The sequence below is a fragment of the Malurus melanocephalus genome, unplaced genomic scaffold (assembly GCF_030028575.1).
Source record: "Malurus melanocephalus ecotype Western Australia unplaced genomic scaffold, MMel_1.1 scaffold_17, whole genome shotgun sequence".
NCBI classification, from domain to species: domain Eukaryota; kingdom Metazoa; phylum Chordata; class Aves; order Passeriformes; family Maluridae; genus Malurus; species Malurus melanocephalus.
The window spans coordinates 3,051,503-3,072,095 of NW_026623249.1; the positions used below are offsets into that span (position 1 = coordinate 3,051,503).

At 47.3% G+C, this 20,593-nt stretch overlaps 2 protein-coding genes across 2 annotated transcripts; one reads left to right on the forward strand and one right to left on the reverse strand.

The window, feature by feature from the left end:
• The first annotated feature begins 6,212 nt into the window (after nucleotides 1-6,212).
• Nucleotides 6,213-9,059, forward strand: ATF4 (activating transcription factor 4). The gene is made up of 3 exons (XM_057388735.1): nucleotides 6,213-6,443; nucleotides 7,289-7,603; nucleotides 8,124-9,059. The coding sequence occupies exons 2-3, from the start codon at nucleotides 7,387-7,389 to the stop codon at nucleotides 8,966-8,968; spliced, it is 1,062 nt and encodes a 353-aa protein (XP_057244718.1). The 5' UTR covers nucleotides 6,213-6,443; nucleotides 7,289-7,386; the 3' UTR covers nucleotides 8,969-9,059.
• A 7,926-nt stretch (nucleotides 9,060-16,985) lies between these two features.
• On the reverse strand, nucleotides 16,986-19,384 carry RPS19BP1 (ribosomal protein S19 binding protein 1). Its single transcript, XM_057388746.1, has 4 exons — nucleotides 19,297-19,384; nucleotides 19,068-19,208; nucleotides 18,720-18,817; nucleotides 16,986-17,641 (listed from the first exon to the last, which is right to left on the reverse strand). The coding sequence occupies exons 1-4, from the start codon at nucleotides 19,343-19,345 to the stop codon at nucleotides 17,507-17,509; spliced, it is 423 nt and encodes a 140-aa protein (XP_057244729.1). The 5' UTR covers nucleotides 19,346-19,384; the 3' UTR covers nucleotides 16,986-17,506.
• Between the last annotated feature and the right edge of the window lie 1,209 nt (nucleotides 19,385-20,593).

The window sequence follows — 20,593 nt, forward strand, 5'->3', positions numbered from 1 at the left end:
TTCTGTGTAAAAGAAGAAAATTAATACAGAATGATGCATCTTCAGTCCATCACTTTTCACTGCAAAGGAGGATGTTTGGTGTCACCAGCAGACTGGTGACTCCCAAGCTTTGTGCCCTGGGACAGACTGACCCTTTTGTGAGCCTGCCCTGCCTAGGGAGACCTGTATTTCTGACAAGTGCTCAGTATCCAAGTGTGTCTTACTGAGACTGTGTAACTGACGTGAACGGCTCAAATGYTACTTCCTAAATAGCACCAGCACTGCCTCAAACCCAGAGGAGATGTCTGTCTCCTGTTTAGGCCAGAACAAGGCAGGGAGCAGAAAGGCTCAAAGTCTTCTGAAAGAATCTTCTTTCTCACATAATTTGCTAAATCCCCTAACACAGAGACCTTAGGATGGCAAATGACATTCCTTCAGGAAAAAGTTATAAACTCAATGGTATCACAATTATGTAAACATCCGGCAGGAATTTTTCTCTCCTCCTTTGTAAACAGGTATACATCAAAACAGTGCAAAGTCTGCTGGTAAATCACTGAGCAGCTGCTGCCTATGGAGGGTGGAAAATTATTACTGAAYAATGGCTGCAGTGTTGCTCACCAGGGACCTGGGCAGCTACAGCCTCAGCAGTGTCTTATCCTCAAATGAGTTTCAGAGCTTCATCTGAACTGCTTGGTTTGTCAGTGTTCTTGCTGAAGCTGCCTGCCTGCATCAGAATCAAAGAGATCTCACACACCCCCAAAAGATCCCTAGAACTCTGTTTTATTTCACTCACAGGGTACACCCATCTCTCTTCCTGGCTTCATCAAAACACTCTGAGGTGACATGATGTGAAAAACAAATCCCCCAAAGGAGCACAGAGAGCATAGCCTGGTATTATCAGCCTTTCACTGTGCACACACACGCACGCACACACCCCAYCAACCAGAGAGACTGAAATAACTCAAGCTCAAATAAACTTTCCACCTGCTTCAGCCAAAGCTGCTGGTTTAGGTGCCAGGTTCAGCAGCGCAGTGTAAGTGCTGCTGGGCTGGTACAGCAACGGGTCCTCATGCTGACCAGTGTAATGGGCACTGAGACACTAAGAGACCCACTGAAGTGATGAGGGGCTGTTAACTCACTCACTGGTGTCTGGGTTATGATGCTGCACTCTCATAATCTGGACCTACTTGTCAAGCCTCTGCTCTTGCTAGCTTCAAACTGCTAGAAAAGAAGCATCCTTTTGCACAGAATGGCACAAGACACTTGGCATGTGTGACTCCAGCAGATGCTGGTGACCTACAGATATATACATTTTGATAAACACTGAGCACACAGTCTGCGGGGGGGGTCACATCAGCTATAGGCCCATGAAGAGTAGTTGACATGAAATACATTTCTGTTCTTTTACTACTTGGATAATTGGAAGGCTTTTGTTTCTGTGCTAAACTGAGCCCACATGTGCTAATGCACATGAAGGATTATTCTTGACCCCCAAGTCCTTTCATCATAATAGAACAAGGCAGGACATGAGAAAACTAAAAATATCCCCCCATGGTCTCAAAAAAAGTCAGCACCCCCTCCTCTCCCCCCTTTATGCATATTTTTTGCTAAACATCATTTTCAGCCAGTTGTAGCTTTGCTTAGGAAATCATGCTTGGGCAAGTTACAACTCACCTTCCTCTTACCAGATTTGCACAATGTTTTTACTTGTGGCAGCTAGCCACAGCCTGGCTGATTCTGAGTAACTAAGCCTCTGGAGACATGTATTTTGTGAGGTATCAGCATGTGCTTGGCATGCCCGTATTTGTTCAGTAAGAAAAATGTAGGTGGACAACCAGGATTGTTTCCATAACTGTCTAAAATAATTGAACTGTAAGTTGAAAATGTAAATTGCAGATTTAATCCTCTTTTTTATTAGTCTCATTTTTAATGTCAGGGATATTTACATAGCAGGATGGAAACAGAAGACAGTGAAGGGGTGGGTAAGTAATGAATGATTTATCAGAGATTCCATTTGGTGTACTAGTCCAAAACAAATGAGACAGACCATAAGGATAACTTATTTTCTGTTTGTATATAATAAAAGGTGGATGCTTATACCTCCCAGCCTGATCTTTAATCACATATATTTGCTTTTTGATCTAGTTTTAAAATGGAATATCTATAAAGAAACCCCTAAAGAGCTTACAATGAAAATCTGGCAGAAAAGCTCTTTCAGTTATCTGTTTGTACCACATGAGGAGAGAAGCAAGCGAGCACTGTGAATTAGTCTATGCCACAGAGGTTGTAGGTAACTCTCCCTCGAAATTGCTCAAAATGTCTCTCTGCTTTGCCTCATTCCTCCCTTGTGTTTCCACTCTCTCCTGGAAAAAATCCTTCTGGTCTCTGGAAATGCATTGTGCATTACAGTGCAGCATAAGGCTTCCTGTCCCTCCTGATGGAAGGTTCAAAGGACTCAGGTTAACCCTCACACAAATCCACTTGGGGACTCGCCCTCACACTCAACCTTCTACAAAGCAGGCAATGCCCCCTCCTCCCCAGCCACCCCAGCACGGCCAGCAGAAAGCCATCTGCCCCTTCTCCAGGGCACTGAGGCTCAGTGGGGGCCCAAAGCTGCCTGCCTAGTGCCACTATGTCCATAGTGCACTCTCCTAGTGCAGTGTGAGGCTGACCTTCCCCCTGGCTGCAGCTTTCCCAGCTCTCCAGAGAAGAGCAAACATCTCTTATCTCCGTTACTTTTGCTGGTTCCCCTCCTGGCCCCAGCAATACCCACTCCTCCCACCCACCTTGCTCCCCTGTTACAGAGGCCCACGAGTTTCCCTGCCACTGTCGGTCCCTGAGAGCATCCTATGCAGCTGGTCTAGACTGTGTGAGAGGATGTTACCATGGAAACATTTACGTCCTCCCTGTCTTTGTTGTGCTTACTAACAACATTCAGTATGTTTGTCTCCTGTGTTCTTGATGGTGGAAGAAGATAACCTCTTTTCCTTTGCAATGTTTACTTTAAAAAGAAAAAAAGAGAAACAAATTATTAAAGCCCATATATTCACCTTCTATCTTAAGGAAGGAGGAGGGTGAATGGAGAAGTGTTAGTTTTCCACCTCCTGGTGATGCTGTTTGGCCAGAGGTGGCTCTCGGCAGTGCTGGAATTATCAGGGYACTTCATGGCTTCCCAGCCAGGCCTTCGGTCTCCATCCTGCAGTGAGCTGTGGAAGAGCAGCTCCTTTCTCCTGCAGCCAGCCCCTCGCTTCTGTGTCAGGATGGATCTTACTTATCCCATGAGTTCCCTTTGCCAAAGTACCCAGGGCAGGAAAATAACACTCACAGTGATAAAGCTAGCAACGTGACAGCAGGACTTCACTCACCATGCACACAAATTGGTGTTCCCTCAGAAGCCACCCTTCTGTGCTGTAAATTAAATTTTCTTAAGAGCTGCTCAGTTTCTGAGCCAAAAATTTATCATGTAATATTAGAAAGGATCTCTTTTTTAGACACTTTTGAGTTAGTAGAGGGTACCTARTAGTCCTCTGCTTAAAAAACACTTAGCTTTTTTTTACAATCATTTTGTACAAACATTGTTACTTGTGCTTAAAGAAGTGTCTTCTGCCTTGGTCAAAGACTCAAGCTACAATGGAGACATCTCTGATATAATATCTGCAAAAGAAGAAAAATAATTTATGAAGGCATTGTGGTTGTAGCTCAAAAAGTGATGTAACAACAGTTATTCTGAAGTCCTGCAGGAAACGGAAAAATGTGCTTTTCTCTAAATGGCTGGCTTCYGGTTACTTGATTTCACTTTCTGGATTGGAGATTGTTACAAAGAAATCTGTCTGGAACTCATAACACAGAAAATTTCCACCTCAGTTCACACACRAAAGGGAAAGCAGGCAGCCAGGAAACAGGCAGATCTGGGTTAAGTTCCTCATYGCATACTTCATTTTTGCTTACGTGATTCTTGTGCACACATACCCAGAGTCCTTTCAGAGAAATCTATAATTATCTTTTCATGATGAAGGATTGGGTGTATATGTATTGGGTGYATTTCTGTTCATTTAGCTGCTGCTACAGTCATACAATTGCCCTTTTCACTTAAAGGAAGGGAAAGCAGGCATGATGGCAGTGGATGTGAGTGCTCTCCCTTAACCAGTGAGGATATGGAAGTGAGGTACACCCATCCACACAGCCAATCACCCACTTGGCTTCTCTAAAAGCTGCTGCATCCKCTCAATTTTGCTTTGAAGCAAGATCTGCCTCCTCTGTAGGGTGTTTATCAGAACAGTTATCTTAGACTGCTCAACTGCTGCTGTGGTGTTTTTTGSCATTGGAGGACATTTTTCTCTGCCTCCTCTATTTTAATGAGTCATTCCAAATTGTGCACTTGCTTCTAGACAACAAAGAAGGAAAGAAAGAATGAAAGAAAGAAAGAACCAACCAAAATAAAATAGCAAGAAACCAGCATAGAGAGAAAACAGCCCTTTTAAATTCAGCAGCTAGTGTTCATGTTGCAGATGTGGAGTGACATACTCTTCTTTGTAGCCACAATGCTAAAACCAGACTGCTAAAAGTAGAAACTGGGTCACAACCCACCCTTACAAATCATCAGTCAAGTTGTAYAAGACATTCCAGGCAGTTAGACCTGAGCAAATGCAGTGATAGCTATGGYTTTACATAAATACTAGTGAGGCCCGAACTGGAAAATAGTGAAGCCTTTTGCAGAAGTAGCTGAGAGCAAGTTGAGCAGCAGGATGATGTTTGAACAGGCAAGGTCCCACCGCAGTTCTCAGAGCTGATGGTGCTGTGAGGCTGACAACGTGGAAAATCAACTTTTTGAAGCTGGATAACTGACACAGTGAGCAGGGACACAGGTACAAAAACTCTCAGCTCACCGGAGCTGTCCAGTGCTTGTGTGACCCGACTGAAATGAAAACGAAGGAACTAAACCCAGCAGAAAACGGTTGACCCTGTGAGTTTCCTGTTGAGTCTCAGTGGGGGCCAGGCCAGCTGGTGCACTGTTTAGCAGGAACAGGGTGGGGGAAGAAGTCTGACTTCTTTCCTAGAAGCAATTTGATCTGGATCAGATAAAAACCCGAGACCCACTATCCAAGGTGACACTGCCCTTAATAGCAACGAGGCTCTGTAGGTGATCCATTAATGCTCACACCAGTCGAGTGATGTCTGCACAGAGAACAGAGAAGCAGCTGCATCAGCCTGAAACTGCATAGCAGGGGAGAACATTCTCATTCCTCACTTGTGGAATAACCAACGTAATTTTCAGGCCTCGCATGGGTTGAAGGCACTAGTTAGACTGATGTTCTCCGCTGCAAGGAGGCGCGGCTCTGCAGACGGGCTTCTCCAAAGCCTCTTTGCGTCGGTGCGGCGCCATGGCCGCTGTGAGGCCAGGAGGCTTCGGGCATACACACACAGAGCCCCGGAGAGTTCGTAATCTACGCGCTGCATGAGCGGGGCAGGTAGGGAGRGAAAGCAGCGCGTTATCTAAGGGAACAGGAGGCCATGGCAGCGCCTCAGTCTGGGCCACAGCCGCCAGCTCCTGCCTGCTCTCAGCGGGGCTTTGTCTAGGGAACAAAAGGGGCCGTWGAAAATCAAAGTGGGGAGCATACGCTGTTCCGACGGGGGCATGCCAAGGAAGCCGCACGGCTGCAATGGGCGGCGGCCACTTGCCTGCCCGGCTGCTCCTTCTCGCCCCACTCCCACACGCACCCCCCGCCCGCTGCCATTTCCCTGTCCCACCGCTCCTCCTCCCCCCCTTCCCCTCAACATTGGTCTCCCCCGGGCCCTGGCCAATAACAGCTCACTGTGTACGTGAATGGCTCCCTCGTAGCCAATGAGCGCCGCTCTTCCCACGTGGCGAGCTGCGTGACGTATGCCGCGCGAGCTCCGCGTCTTTGTTGGCGGGTAAAATTTCCCCTGAACGTTTCCCCCGGGGGGGTGAAGGGAGCGTCCTCAGTCGCTCCGGTCACGTGGCTCAGCCGCGCCCGGTGAGGGGAGCGGTCGGCGCGGATGTATACACCATATAGTCCCTTCACAACTGCCCCATCGGGGAGCCGTGGTGTCTTGTCGGCGGCTCCTGTGTTTAACGCGTACGAGAACGGTAGGAGAGAAGGCCAGAAAGACAGGCCACAGGCCGGTAGGTGCTGGCGACAGGCAGGTGACACTTGGCGGAAGGATACCTGACACCGCAACTCGTTTAGCTTAAGGCGGTTCGTATATAAAGGCACAGCGCCGGCGGTGCCACCTCATTGTTTCCTGTCGCCGAGAGCCGCCTCTGAGTCAGTGACCGCGTTAGTCTGCGTAGCACTCCCGCGCGGCGCGGACACGAGCAGTCCCCATCCCCTGGCCGCCATGGCTCTTTAAGGCGGCAGGGCCAGCGGCGGCATCGGCCAGTGCAGCAGGCGCAGCAGCAGCGGCGGCGGCCTCAGCACATCCCCGGCATCTGCAACCATGGCGTGAGTATTATGTGTGAGGGATGGCTGCTCCCTCCTCTGTGTGTTGATAGTCGCCCTCTTATCCTCTTTAATTGGGCTTCTGGGGTGGGTTTAGTATTCGTGTGGTGATAGTTGGTATTTCACCGGGAGCAGGGGAAAATCATACACCTAGGTGTACCAAAATCATACAGAAAATACTTAGCTACGCGAAAATGTGTGTGGGGGGGATCCTCGTAGGGCTGAGAATCTCCGAGTGCGGCGAGTGTCAGAAATAGCAGGAAATGCCATTTCAAAAGAATTTATGAGCAACGCTTATATTTCTATCGTTCGAGAAACCTTGATTTCAAAACCCCTAGGATTTTATTCTGTAATTTTTTTATAGTATTTTCATGGGGTAAAGGAATATTCCTCGGGAAGATTTATTTTCCTTCGTGAGGGGAAATGCTCCTGTACTTGGGGRGGAAATGGGGCATTAAAGGTTTTTTGGGTTTTGAGTACAAGGACCACTTGGTGTAATCACAGATGGGCGAACGGGGGTTGTTACTAATCTGGCAGTATTAATATTAAATRATGTAGTAGTGTAGCGTTAAGTGTGCCCTGGCCATCGGGCACACGGGACCTGTGCGGCGCTGGAGCCGCGGTGGAAACGTGGCAGGACGCAAAATGGCGGCGGGCGGGCGGCGGGACCGCGAAATGGCGGCGGGTGGGCGGGGCCGGGCCTGAGGGAGGCGGGGGCCGCGCAGATGCACCGAAATAAAAAAGTGAGACAGGCTATAAGGGTCCGCCATATTTCTTGAGGTGCCCTCGCTTTAAAGGTTACTATGTTGGTCAGACTGAATGCTGATGAGTTTAAGTTCTGTTCACAGGTCTTTCGCGTCACCGCACAGCAGCATTGCTGTAGTCGACAAAAAGACCCTCTACTTGTCTACATCCTTCGACGTCAAGGCATTAAAAGCTGACGAAAATGAGCTTCTTGAACAACGAGATGCTGTTGGGGGATTCAGTATCCCCCTTCAGCCAGCCGTGTTCGGTGGCTGAGGAAAGTCTGGGACTCCTAGATGACTACCTGGAGGTGGCCGAGCCCCTCGGTTCGCATGGGTTCTCCAGCGACAAGGCTAAGGCAGTCTCCTCCAATTGGCTTGCTGTGGACAGTTTATTCAACACCATAGATAGCAGCCAGGGTAAGGYGTTACTTATTTCCATAAAGGGCATCAATTACATAATACCACAGTAACATTCCAGTTGAAAATGAATTGCTAGGTTTAGATTTTCATAAATCGGAAGGCAGTCTCACATGCATTACCTCCCCTGGAAAGCGTGTGTACTGTGCTGATTACACAACACAGAATTCCTGGTCATGGCAAAGTGACACTTGCATTGGCCTTGCAGTAACACATCAGCTGCCACTAGCACTATTCCTTGGCAGAGTAACAAGAATAAAGCATGGTTGTATGTTGCAGGTGTCCCTGAATTATTCTGGTCTTGGAATGTGAGGGTTGGAATGTCACAACAGCTGCTTACATAGTACCTTGCAGTCTTCAGGAGCTCAGTGGAAGAGTATTGTTTTCTGATGGTTTACTCATTTTGGGCTAATAYATTAGGGAGGATGCTGAATGCTGAGCTGCTAGATTATTTTCAAAACCTTGAGTTGCATTGGGTGATGRTTTATTAAAGTGGTAATTTCCTGTTTTTATTGTGCAGAGGATGCCTTCTCTGGCATGGAGTGGATGGTGGAGAAGATGGATCTGAAGGAATTTGATTTTGATGCCCTGTTAGGTATGGAACATCTGGAAGCCACCGTCTCACCAGACGAGCTGATGGCCACGTTGGAAGACACGTGTGATCTTTATAACGCTACCATCCAGGAATTCCACCACAAAGAACTTCCACTGATAAATAATGTACTCACTTATCTCCCTGAATCCCCAGTTGCAGCAGATCCAATGGCCCCACTGGCTTCCCTTTGGTATTTTCCCCTTTCCCCAGAGCCCCTGACTTCCACTCCAGACCACTCATTTAGTTTAGAACTAGGTAGTGAAGTGGATGTTCTGGAAGGAGAAAGAAAGCAGGGGTGCCCCACTGTTGTAGTGGTGATCAAGTCTGAGAAAGAGGAGGAGAACCACTCTGATGATAGTGGAATATGCATGAGCCCAGACTCCTACCTGGGAACCCCCCAACACAGCCCCACCAATTCACTTGGATCCCCCAACGGCAGCCAGTTCCCTGCAGATGCCCCTTGTGGCTCTGTGCGGTCCAAACCATATGATCATCCAGCAGAGAAGGTATTGTCAGCAAAGGTGAAAGTAGAAAAGAAAATAGATAAGAAACTGAAAAAGATGGAGCAGAATAAGACGGCTGCCACGCGTTACCGGCAGAAGAAAAGGGCAGAACAGGAGGCATTGTCTGGGGAGTGCAGAGAGTTGGAGCAAAAGAACCAGGCCTTGAAGGAGAAAGCAGATTCCCTTAGTAAGGAAATTCAGTACTTAAAAGATCTGATAGAGGAGGTCCGGAAGGCCAAGGGCAAAAGAGCTAGAGTCTCTGAGTAGGGTAGTCAGCAGTGTTGATGTGCATGTATATAAGCTTCCTGTTAAAGTTGTGTATTGCTGTCTAATAAATAATTTTGTAGTAAATGTGCAATGATGTGTGATGAGTGTTACTTGTAAAACCAGCAAGACTCGAATTGGCACTTGGGTGTAAGCACAAGAGAAAGCTATCGTGTGTCTTCGAGAGTGCAGAGTGACAAGTGTTCTGCTTGTGAGTGGTGGATGTGATSCAAGTGCTCTAAATGCCTTGAAGCTGGAGTGTTAATAATAAGGTATCTCAGTTGACCTGTCCTCTTCTGATTTCCCCTGTTCTAAAGTGAGGGGATTGCACTGAGTTGCCTCTGTTAGCAAATTTTTTAAGCCCATGGAAACAGTTGARTTGGGACAGTTGATGGAAGACAAACAGAGGTGATGGAAGACGCAAGGGGAGTAATACTCCATGGGAGGTGTTTGTTTTCAGTCTTCAGCATTGTCTCTGAAGAGAGGAAGAGGGTCGGGACAAAAAAAGGGAGCACTGGTTTAAGAAACACCTTGCTAGGAGACTAGTCCATCGGTGTTACCTGTACTTCATGTGCCTGTGGGTCTCTACATGCTCAAAGCATGGGTGAGAGGTKTTCTGGCTCCAGCAGACTGATGTGAACTGGTCCAGAGGGGTGGGGTTACTCTAGTACTCTTTCTGGTGGGTGACATTGCTGTACCAAAGTGTGAAAGTCTTGGCTTCTTCAGCCAGCTACTGATGAGTCARATTGTAAGCTGTAAATAGATACTTGATCGGTGAAGGCTGCAGCTGAGTTGGTCCATAAAACTAGTTCAGCTCTAGCCCTTGTTCAGCTGTGCAGGGAAGGTGCTGGGTGTGCTGGAGCTGCTGTGTGCGTGTGGGGGATTGGGTTGCTTTAGGATTTGGGATGTGCCACTTAGAGTTATTTCTTCTGTGCCTAATTTTTTTTTTTTTTTGCCACTGATATCCCTGTTTAAAAGCCCTTAATCCCTTTGGCATGTGAACATGTGCATCCTTTATGAGGAATTGATTTTCTCGCTTGTACTAGCATGGCTCCCTGAGCTACCTAGCTCAGGTACCTGGATGTACCAGCCTGCCTGGCACATACGCAGTACRGTGGCATCAGGGCTCCAGTCAGTGCTGGAGTGGGGAGGGAAGAGTTCCTAAAGGAACCTTGGAGAAAGGTTTCTACAGCTGCAGTTTGGTGGGAGTCGTGATCTCTGACATTTAAATTTCTTACGCCTTCACGTTAGGGCTGCAGTCCTCCATCCCTGCTCCTTCCCCAAGCCATTACCTGACATGGGGTAACAGCTGTGTGCTTGGGGACCTGGGGTTTGAAGGCTACTTCAGCAGGTGGATGCGGCAGATGCTGCTGGCAGCAGGAACTGCCCACGGCCATGGAGGGCTGAGTGGGCCAGGCCCTCAGTGGTGACTGTCTGTGCCTGGCTAGCCGGATGCTATTTAAATTTCAGCAAGGCTCCCTGTCAGGAGTTAGGGCTTACTGCCACACTGAAGCTGGGATGGATAACTAAGACCCTCCCCTTGGTTTCATGTGACAATGAGTTCCCCCTGTTTGAGTAGTGTCCTGCGTAAGGACACTGATGACCATGCACTGTATGTATGGGGTGTACTGCAAGCTGGAGACTGCAAAGCAGGGATAAGGGACTCTGTTGTGGTTTGGGAGGTAGATGAACGTAATAGGTTTCCTTCAAATCAGCTGCATCAGCAGGTTGGGGGTGGGGATAGTTAGAGGCAGAAAAGCCCCAAGATTTCAGTCAAATTTGCACTTGAGGTGACGTTGCTCTTGCTCTCAGTTGAGCCATAGAAAACATAGTAACTGCTATGAGTCCATGAGCTGGTGGCTTCCCTGTGCAGGGGAATACCCTCCTCTTCCCCTCATACTGATCCCCCTTTCCCACTGCAGGACAATCACCTTCTTTTCATGTAGGCCCATTAGCAACTTCTGCTTACACCTGGCAACAGCCAGGGCTGAGGGAGCAGCACATGTATTTTGCTGCTCTTACTCAGTTCTCCCGAAGCCTGGAAAGATTGTCAGCACATTTTTCCTCTCCCTACCCCATGGCGGAGCTGTCTGTGAGCCACTCATGGCTAAAATTAATTTATCTTTGTGTCTGTGCTCTGCCAGCAGAGGAGGCAGTACCTCAGCTGGCCAGTAAATACATGATTCTGGTTTCTAGAGCCCTGCATAGAGTATGCAGCTTCACTGCAGGGAAGGAAGATCAAAGCTGGAACAGGCGAGAGGGAATGCATGACACATCCGTGCTGCCTTGCTCTCTGCAGCCATGTGAGTGTTTTATAGCACTCCTTGTAGGAGAATCAGAAACCCACCCTTAAAGAGCAGTCAGCACTCTCGGTGCCTGCTGAGGCTCTGAGCTTGTGGCTTTGCAGAGGCAGCCCATATGGCAATCTCATGCAACGCCTGCTGAAATGAYGCTGTGTTTCCATACTTAGCAACTTAGTTAAGATTTTACAGGGGCTGGAGATCAGGGCTGACTCTTCCTCTGCAATTTATATCTAGACTTTTCCTCCAGGCTTGAGTTAGGCACAGCAAGCATCACACCACTTGGCTCTGCAGCCTAGCAGCTTGTCCAGGCTGTAGAAGGAGCCAAGGAACACCCAGGACACTGTCACAAACTTTAGCCCACAAGGATAAAAAGTCTGATAGCCTCCTGCCTAGTAGCTGATTTTACATTCTGCAAASTGCAGGAGCTCTCGCCTTTTCCTCACAGCCTCACAGAACAAATGTTCCTCAACTGAATCCTTGCAGCTTGCATAGAGCATGATACCATGTCCACAATGATATTGTAGTGCATGAAATGCAGGTTTTACCTACCCCTGAAGCAGCCTAGATCTTCTATATCCTTGGAAACAGCAGAATTCCTCCAATCTGCACTATATGAAAGCTGTTTGAATCTGAAGTTGGCACAGTTGATGGGATTTCTGTCTCAGTTATTTTTCCTCTGAATTAAGGGCAGTGAAGAAGACTTCACACGCACAGCATGCATGACCCTCAGGCTCTGATCGCTCAGCCAATTTTGTGCTTCATGGTAAACAGGACTCTAGTATTCCCCCACATAGCCAAACAACCTCTTGCAGTTCACTGCTTGCAAAGCCCCATCTCACAAGCTGGTTTCTGCTGTTATCACAATATTTATAACCACCTTCCTCTTCACCCAGCCTTTAGAGAGACCCAGGTGCATGCCCTTCTCTTTCAAAAGGAACAGGGGAAACCGTCACTGCTGATGACTTCTTCACATGCCTGTGTGAAGAATAAGACACACCTTTGCAGGATGCTTACAAAAATAAATCCACAGCTGCAGTGTTGGAGAATGAAGGACGAACGATGATAAAATCTTCCAAATAGCTTTTACCCTGGCAAAAAGCCCAGAAATAGCTGCAAGGACAGGCTATCCTTTGGGAGATAGATGCTCCAGTGCTCCTGAGCTGGACTATAGAAAGAAAATGTGACTTATTCTGATGGAAACAGTTTCACGCAGTGATAGTACATTCACAGCCTTTTTTTKGGGGGTGGAAAATGATACATTTTTGGCCAGAACAATACCAGTTTTCTYTATCTTCCTCTTTATCTTAATCCTTCAGAAAAACATCCAGGATCTCTATTGTCCTTCCTATRGGCATAATTTTCATCTTGTGCATACTAATTTTTTCTCATGAATAGTTCATGTAGCTTCTGGGGATATCCTACCTTCTTCTGTCCTGCTATATTCACAGCCTTGCTATGCAGTCCAGTACATAAACTGCTGTTACACTTCATTTCCAGTGCAAAAGGTCATCTTGGGGTCATACTATAAGCATCWCTTGCTGGCCCAGAGCCCACCTTTGCTGACTTTCCCATTGAAATGCTTCAGCCCTGTGAATTAACAGAGGAATTCAGTCCCCTATCCTAGGCAATGTTATTTTGGCTGCTCAGGTGTCCCAGGTATGCTGCCTTTGCATTATTTTCAGTGYACTCATGCAGTGTCACAAGTGAATGAAGTCACTGAATGAAGCTGGCTGCACCCACAAGCTCCAATTTCTCTATTACAGAGTGCACCTTCTCCAAGTGATGGCTAGCTGCCTCTCATTTCTCCTTCAGCTGCTCTGTTTCTCTCTTTTGCATGCACACACCCCTTTAAGAAATGGCAGGGAGCRAGTTCCAGGCACAGCAGAGGCATCAGCTAAATTTATAAAGGGCAGAGAATCTCCTAACCCTGAAACTCCTTGGCATCTCTATTGCAGTGTAGGGGCAGGTGGGGAATGAGCCTTGGTCTTTGCCTCCCATCAAAGGRGATAAAGGATCTTGCTGGCACGCAAACAGTGCATCTCAGGACAGAGCAGATGGCTACATTACCGGTTAGCCCTGCCAACAGCTTATTCCTTCAGAAAAAGGAATGTGTMACCCTGTAGACAGCTGCAGAGCAACCTTCATGCTTTTTATGTCCCCTGCCTCCACCAGTTAGTGGTTGGCTCTGTTAATCCTATTTCATGTAACTATGGATAGACATACGAACCTTTAATCCCTCTCAAACCTACCAACCCTTCAGCCTGCCTTGGCTGGAGTTCCATATTTTGAGCCGTAAGCAGACAGTAGGCAGCCTGCCTTCTTTCACACTCCTCATTTCCACTTGAATTGATGGGTCTTTATGTCTCAAAATGAGAAACTTACTTTTGCTGTAACTCTCCTGAGTTATTCAGGGCCTTGCTGCYGTGCACCCTTTTTACATTAGCCAGTCTCCACCTGAGATATTCGGAAGCCTGTCAGTGCTGTAGGTGCTGATGCTGTTTGATCATCAGCAACACTGAAAAGTAAGGCAGTCATGGAAAAAACCCCAGAGGGTAATATTGGCAAAGGTTTTTAGGACGCTCCCCCTACCCCTTGGTTTTCCCTGACAGCCTTTTCAGCATTTTCAATCTCAGTTGCCCGAGCAAGTTCATTGGCAGCCAGATTTGTTAGAACAACTTCATTTCAGAGGCAAGAATTTGGTGTCCTGATCAAACATATTTTTTCTTGGTTTACATTTGCAGTCCTCCCCTCTCCAGTACACAAATAGTGCTGGTAGTAGCTGTTGTTGCTTTCTGTGGTAAAGAAGTGGAGACTTGCTGATACAGCAGACACTGTATGGGCTTACATTAGCTTGTACCCACTGGAACAAATTTCCTTTTTTTCCTTTCCATTCACATAACAAGGGAGCAATAGGCCGTGAAGAGGCTTGATGAATCTTATTCACACTAAGCTAGCTCAGGGCTGAGCATCTGGGAACTATTCTAAACATTTTCCCTGGAAAGGTTCTACCACATTTATAACGCTCCAGAGCTTTTATTTGCATTTATATTAAAGCTGCTGCTGCCACTGCCCATTCTGACTCCCTGCTGCATGTGGGTGGAGATGCCCTGTAAGATGGCACCCTCACCATTCCCTAATTCAGCTACCTCTATTTTTCCTACTGCAGGATGCTCAGCTGGTGTCGCAGAGCTGGGAAGGGAGCCAGCAGCCTGATGAGCTCAGCAAGCACACAGCACTGGCCTGGCAGCAGTGGGACACATCCCTGCGTTGCTGCTCGCATATACATGGGAAAGAAATGTTGTCCAGCAGGTCCAAAGGTTGTTGTGGGCTGCAGCCTGTAAGCTTCCAGCGTGGGAAACAGGTTTGAGATCACCTAGGAACAGCAGGTATGGCAGCTGCTGCTTCTCTCTTCCACCAGGCAGAGAAGTCTGACTGCAAAGACCAGACATCATGGAATCACAGAATGGTTTGGGTTGGAAGGGACCTTAAAGATCATCTTATTCCAACCCCCCTGCCAGGGACACCTTCCTCTAGAGCAGGTTGCTCAAAGCACCATCCTGCTTGGCCTTGAACACTTCCAGGGCTGGGGTAGGTTGCTCCAAGGCAGCCACCTCCTGGGGCTCCAGCACAGCCAAGGAGCTGGCATGCTCTGGGCATGGCTAGACAGCTGGGAGTATGAGAAAGTGCCTGGCTTTAGCTTAACACCAGGCAYGTGCAACAGGCTGGTACCTGTTTCTCCCCTCTGCTTTGAAGACATCATCCTCAGGGGGTACCACCTGTCCTTATCCACCCATAGTTCACGTGGCATTGCTCTACTTTCCCCAGAGCTCATGCCCTGCCAGAGAAGGGGAAAGACAAGGCTGGGACATGTTAWGTCTTTGCCCTTGCCAATGTTAACCTCTAGAGTCACCATTCACTTCTGCTTCTTTTTCCTTCCTCCCACAAAATAAAGTTTAATTTATTTAAGGATACTGTTGACTATACAATCAAGTTTAGTTTCAAATGGCAAAATTCAGTCTGTCAGGTAACTTTACCCTCCTTGACTACATAATGCCTCAAAAAGTATGTTGATTACTTGTGTTGGCCCTAATAGTCTTCGCAGCCAATAATGAGAGCTACCACCCAACTTTGAAACTCCACTGATCTGAGTGTTATTATCCTCGTGGACAATTGCTCTGGGCATCACTTTAAARTTGCACATTAACTTTGAAAGAGCTTTCCTGTTTGCTTACAGTTGCAAACAAACAGGCTGGGTTTTGTCCRAAGAGAGTGAACTGCATTACCATCCTGTCCTTTTCTGGAGCAAGGAAGGACTGTTTTGCTTCCCTCAGCCTGCAGGAGAAGGGCCCAGGAGCWGAGCAACCACAGAAACAAGGGTGCRTAGGAGAAATGGGTAGAGGAGCAGATAACAGGAAGGAGCTCTGTAGGGTCATAGGAAATGCCAAATACTGCAGACAAAGGAGAAAAACAAAGTAACACCCCAGAAATCTGCCTSTTTCAATCAAGTTGTTGCACAACCAGCTTTTTCAGTTAATTATCCTCCAGACAGCTCTGCTTATGTCAGGCCAGCTCACGTGCACTGCAGCAGGCAGTGCAGAAGTTTTAGGGAGATGTGCTGAACACACATTTTGCTCACATTTTGCTTTTTCAAACAATAGTGCTTCCATTCTTTCAAGAAGCTTTTTTCTTTTTTAACCTTTTTTAAGTTTTGGAGGCAAGAACAAACTAAAAATAAAGGGAATTACTCTTTGAACTGTTCTGTACTTTCCACTTTTGGCTGCAGATAGTTGAACTTGATCCTATTACACAAAATCCCCACCCACATGCTATTTCCAGTACACACACTTCTACAAGTTCACTATTTCCCGTGTGGATCTCATCTGGCTGAGTGACCTTCCCTCCCATACAAGTATGAGGAGAAGAACTCAACAGTGGAGGCACAGAATTAAGAGGACAGCACCAGGAACTATAATCAGAGGGCAGGGAAGGGATAAGTGAATTCCTGCCTGTGCTGACATCAAGCAGCTGCTGCTCAGGTCAGACGWGTCCCTTATAATCACCTCCCAAGCCCAACCAAAGCTTGGCATTATCCTTCTCCTTACCTGTTTTTTTCCAAASGGAACACATTTCCCATCTTCTTAGGTAAAGGTCAGGAAAAAGCAGTTGCAGGAGCGCCTCAGAAGCACATTTAGAGTGGTTTAGCGAGGAATTTTCTGGAAAAACACTCCCACCTGCTGGGCCTTCTGTTTATTACAGCTGGGAACTTCGTGAGAAAACAACTTCCTTCAACCCAGCACCACAAGTTCAGGCTCAGATTTTAATTTGATGCTGAGACTAACAGCTGGGTCACAAGCCCTTCTGGCTACAGGACCTGGCAACACTCAGCAGTGGTACCTTCCTGGCATGGCTAAATCTCAGTGGGACACTCAACCATAAACATCCAAAGGACAACTTTCTCTATGTGAGAGCTCTTCCTTCAAGAGAGGGAAGATTGTGAGTAGCCAAAAGGGAGGAGTCATCTCCATTCCAACCTGCACTCTTTGAAGGCCTGAGCATGTCAGCGAGATGACTAAATGCATGTGTCAAGATGAATCAGAGAAGCCACTCACACTACTGAGTCACCCTAAGGAGACGAATGCTTGGATCACAGCAGTGACATGGTTCATCTTCATCAGTTGTAGTCTGTCATAATAATCACTACTACAAAGGCAAAGAGAGACAGTGTCTGCAACAATTATTTAATTACATYACATATAAAAAATTTTTGCCATGGCTGACAGACCTGACAGGGGCTGTAATAATAACCCAAACTGCAGGGTTACTCAAGTTTAACAGTTTTTCAAAGCATCCTTTCCCTTCCAGAAATGCATTAATGCTGGTCCAAAAAATTTCTCCATTCAGATACAGTACTTTCAATGCTCTCTGCCAAATAACACAGGTAGCAGAAGCTCTATATTGTAAGGAAGGGGAAAAAGATTTTTATTTGGCTTGGTCCACCATTCTACATTATGCCGTCTGCAGAAAGATAATTACAAGGACAAGACATCTGAGAGCCAAGAGTACCTCTGTGTCTTTAGCTGGCCACTAACAAGCTCTGCCTAGATGCAAAGCTGCTCTGCAAGTCCAACACTGAGGAGACACATCCCCCACGTGCCATCTCAAACATGCCAAGAAAATGCCCAGGCCTGTGCGCCAGACTGAAGAAAGACTGGAGCTGCAAGAATCCCCGTCACGATGTCTACGGTATCCCAAAGTATTCTCTCTCAAATTTACGGAAATCTTCCTCTGTAAACACAGTGCCTTCGGGCTTCTTCTTTTCTATCTTCTCTGGAGGCTGATCTTTGGACTTTCTGCCTCTGTTCTGAGCAAGAACCTTCAGATAAGATAAAGATGCAAAAATCAACAGTCACTATTATCCAGACCAAACCACAAAACAATGATTTTCAAGCTCACAGGCAGCATCCCTGCTGTTCTGCAAGAACYCTGCTATTTTTCAGAGTGCCTCCAAAAAAAAGTGGGAGGCAACACTGATGTTAACCAAAGCAAGTCACAGGAATAACAGATACCAACTTCGTATTCGGAGTCAAATATGAAAAGTATTTTCTAGTAATTGTCATAGAAATAAAAACACCGATTTCATTTCAGAACTTTCTGAAACTATGACCTTCTTTTTATCCCCTCTCTTCATGACAACCCAAAAAGTTGGCYGGATTCCCTCAGCATTTACTAATACACTGTCACCTTCTGTCACAATCTCCAGYCTAGAAAACACTGGCCTAACCCACTTGGTTTATTTATGTAAGTTAACACTCTGCATCTCATAAAAACAAGAGAGATTCTACCACTGTCAGCTATTCTTCTCTTCAAAGCCTGGTATGAGACTACCTTTTGGGGAAGACCACTCAAGAAATTCTCAGGTTATGAGAAACACCATTTAAGAGGCTGCATAATTCCTATTACATGAGCCAGCAGCACAACTGGCTCCTCATTAATCAGCCTCCAGCTACTGAGAAGGCCAGTTTGATCGACAGTAAGGAGAAGGTCTGAACCAGGGCTTCTTTTCCAGCTGAAACGACAAAATATTTTCAGTAATTAAGAAAAGCCAACAGATGTCAGGACATTTGAGGAACCTGATGTAGTGGGTGGCATTCCTGCCTATGGCAGCGTTGTTGGAACTGGATGATCTTTAAGGTCCCTTCCCACCCAAACCATTTTATGATTCTCTGACTTTGACTGGTATCAGAGAACATCATAGGGGGCAACATATCAACAACAGTTTAAAGCTTAGTAAGTTATTTTGCCAGTGCACACAGAAATTCCTCAAGGCCATTTGTAGACAGAAACTTGCCTCTCTTGTGCAATGCATAAATCTGGAAAATCCAGGCTCGATTTCCATTCACCTGTGTTACTCAGTGGAAACAGACACCTCCCAACAGAAATTACAGTCTTACTTGTTCTGTGATGTTTTTGTCTGCAACAAGTCGTCCCTTCAACATGTACTTCAGATTTTCTCTCAAGTGATTCACAGGCTTCTTTCTATGGTACTCCTCTGGGGCAAGGCAGAAAGGGACAAAACACATCAGCTGCTCATCCATGCAGCTCGCAATGAGAGACAGAGGAGGATCAGCAAAGCCCCGGGAGAAAGACGCCGCCACMACTCAGGAATAGGGGTGCGTCCACAAATGAGGCTGAGCGACCCCAAGAGGGCATGCAGGAAAATGGGGTGGGATGGATACAGAGACTGGCAGTGTGACTGCGGGACAGCACAAGGGTGCCCGGCGCGAGGGATCGGGACTCACCTATCGCCGACTTCACGACTCTGCCCTTGACCGTGGTCTTGTTCCTGCCGGGCTCCGGCACTCTCTTCCTCCGCCTCGCCGCGCCCGCCGCCCTGGGGCCGGACCGGTCCCGCTGGAGTTCCGGCGGCGCCTTTGCCCGGCCTGCAGCGGGAAGAGAGACGGAGTCACTGCAGCCGTACCCGGGAGCCAACCTCTGCCCTCCCTCACAGCCCCGGTCCCGCGGGCTCACCCGGCGGCTCCAGCAGCTCCAAGCCCCGGCGCAGCAGCGCGGCCGACATGACGGCCCCGCGCTCGCGCCCGGCCCCACAGCGCCCCGCGCGGCCCCGCCCCACAGCGCCCCGCGCGGCCCGGCGGGAACCGGCACCCGCCGTGTGAGGGGAGCTCCGCGGGGCCGCCAGCTCCGTGTGTCAGCGGACAGGGCAGTGGGGACAGCAGCCTTTCGGTGGCGCTCAGGGACACAACACAGAGCAGTGGCCATAAGCTAACATGTAAGAATTGTCACCTCAAAACGAGGCAGAACTGCTCTACCCTGAGGGCGGCAGAGCGCTGGAACAGGCTGYCCAGGGAGGTCTCTAGAGACATTCAAAATCATCTGGTCATATTCATGTGTCACCTGCTCTAGGTGACCCTGACTTGGCAGAGACTTGTAACAGATTCTGTGACATATCAAGATTATCTTAARTCAGGACGTTCTTTGATGCAAGATCTTTGAACTAAGTGCTATTTTTTTTTCAGTGCTAATCAGCAAGAAAAAAGACTGACTCAGTGGCAGTAGACAGCATCCCTTAGTCAAGGACATCCAGGAATTAACAAACTTGAAGGATGCAGTAAGTCAGGATGTTCTATGTTAGTAGAAAATATCCCTTATTTAGTAATTTAGTATCCCCTACTCAAGGATATCCTGTAACTAAAAACTTTTAAGGATGTAGTAAATCAAGATTTTGATGTATGTCTATGTATACAATTGCTAATTTGGCAAAATACTCAAGGTCCATGTATRTTCTCTATAATACTAAAAGTCATGCCTAAAGGTCAGAAAGACCCCTGCCCAGGTGAAGGCCCTGAGCCTGCACAAAAATTAGCTGAAGTTATGTAATTTCTCTTACTAACCCATCACAACACAGGGGCTGTAATTGGAAAGTTACAAACTCTAACCTTCTGCGTATAAATGTGCRAAGTCTGGTGGGTGTCCTTGGTTTGTGGAATGTCCCTGAGCACCAGGTTCACACAACTCTAGAATAAACAAAAGAAGTCTCTCCTAAGTGTGTAATTATTGGCTTGTTGCACACCCGGTAATGAACCTGATTTTGTGGACAACACGAGGGGTCCTGCCATCACAGGGGTAGTTACAGGCCAGGACGAAAGGACAGGGTATCATGTTTTGTRTCAGCAAGTCCCCAAAATCCAGATTTAACTTTGCTAGACAGAGGTTGCCTCTGCCATAAATTGCATCTATTATTCAGGGTTACTTGAGTCTGTTTGTTTAAAGCTTTCTTCTACAGTTTTCACCCCTCTAGAGACTTCAT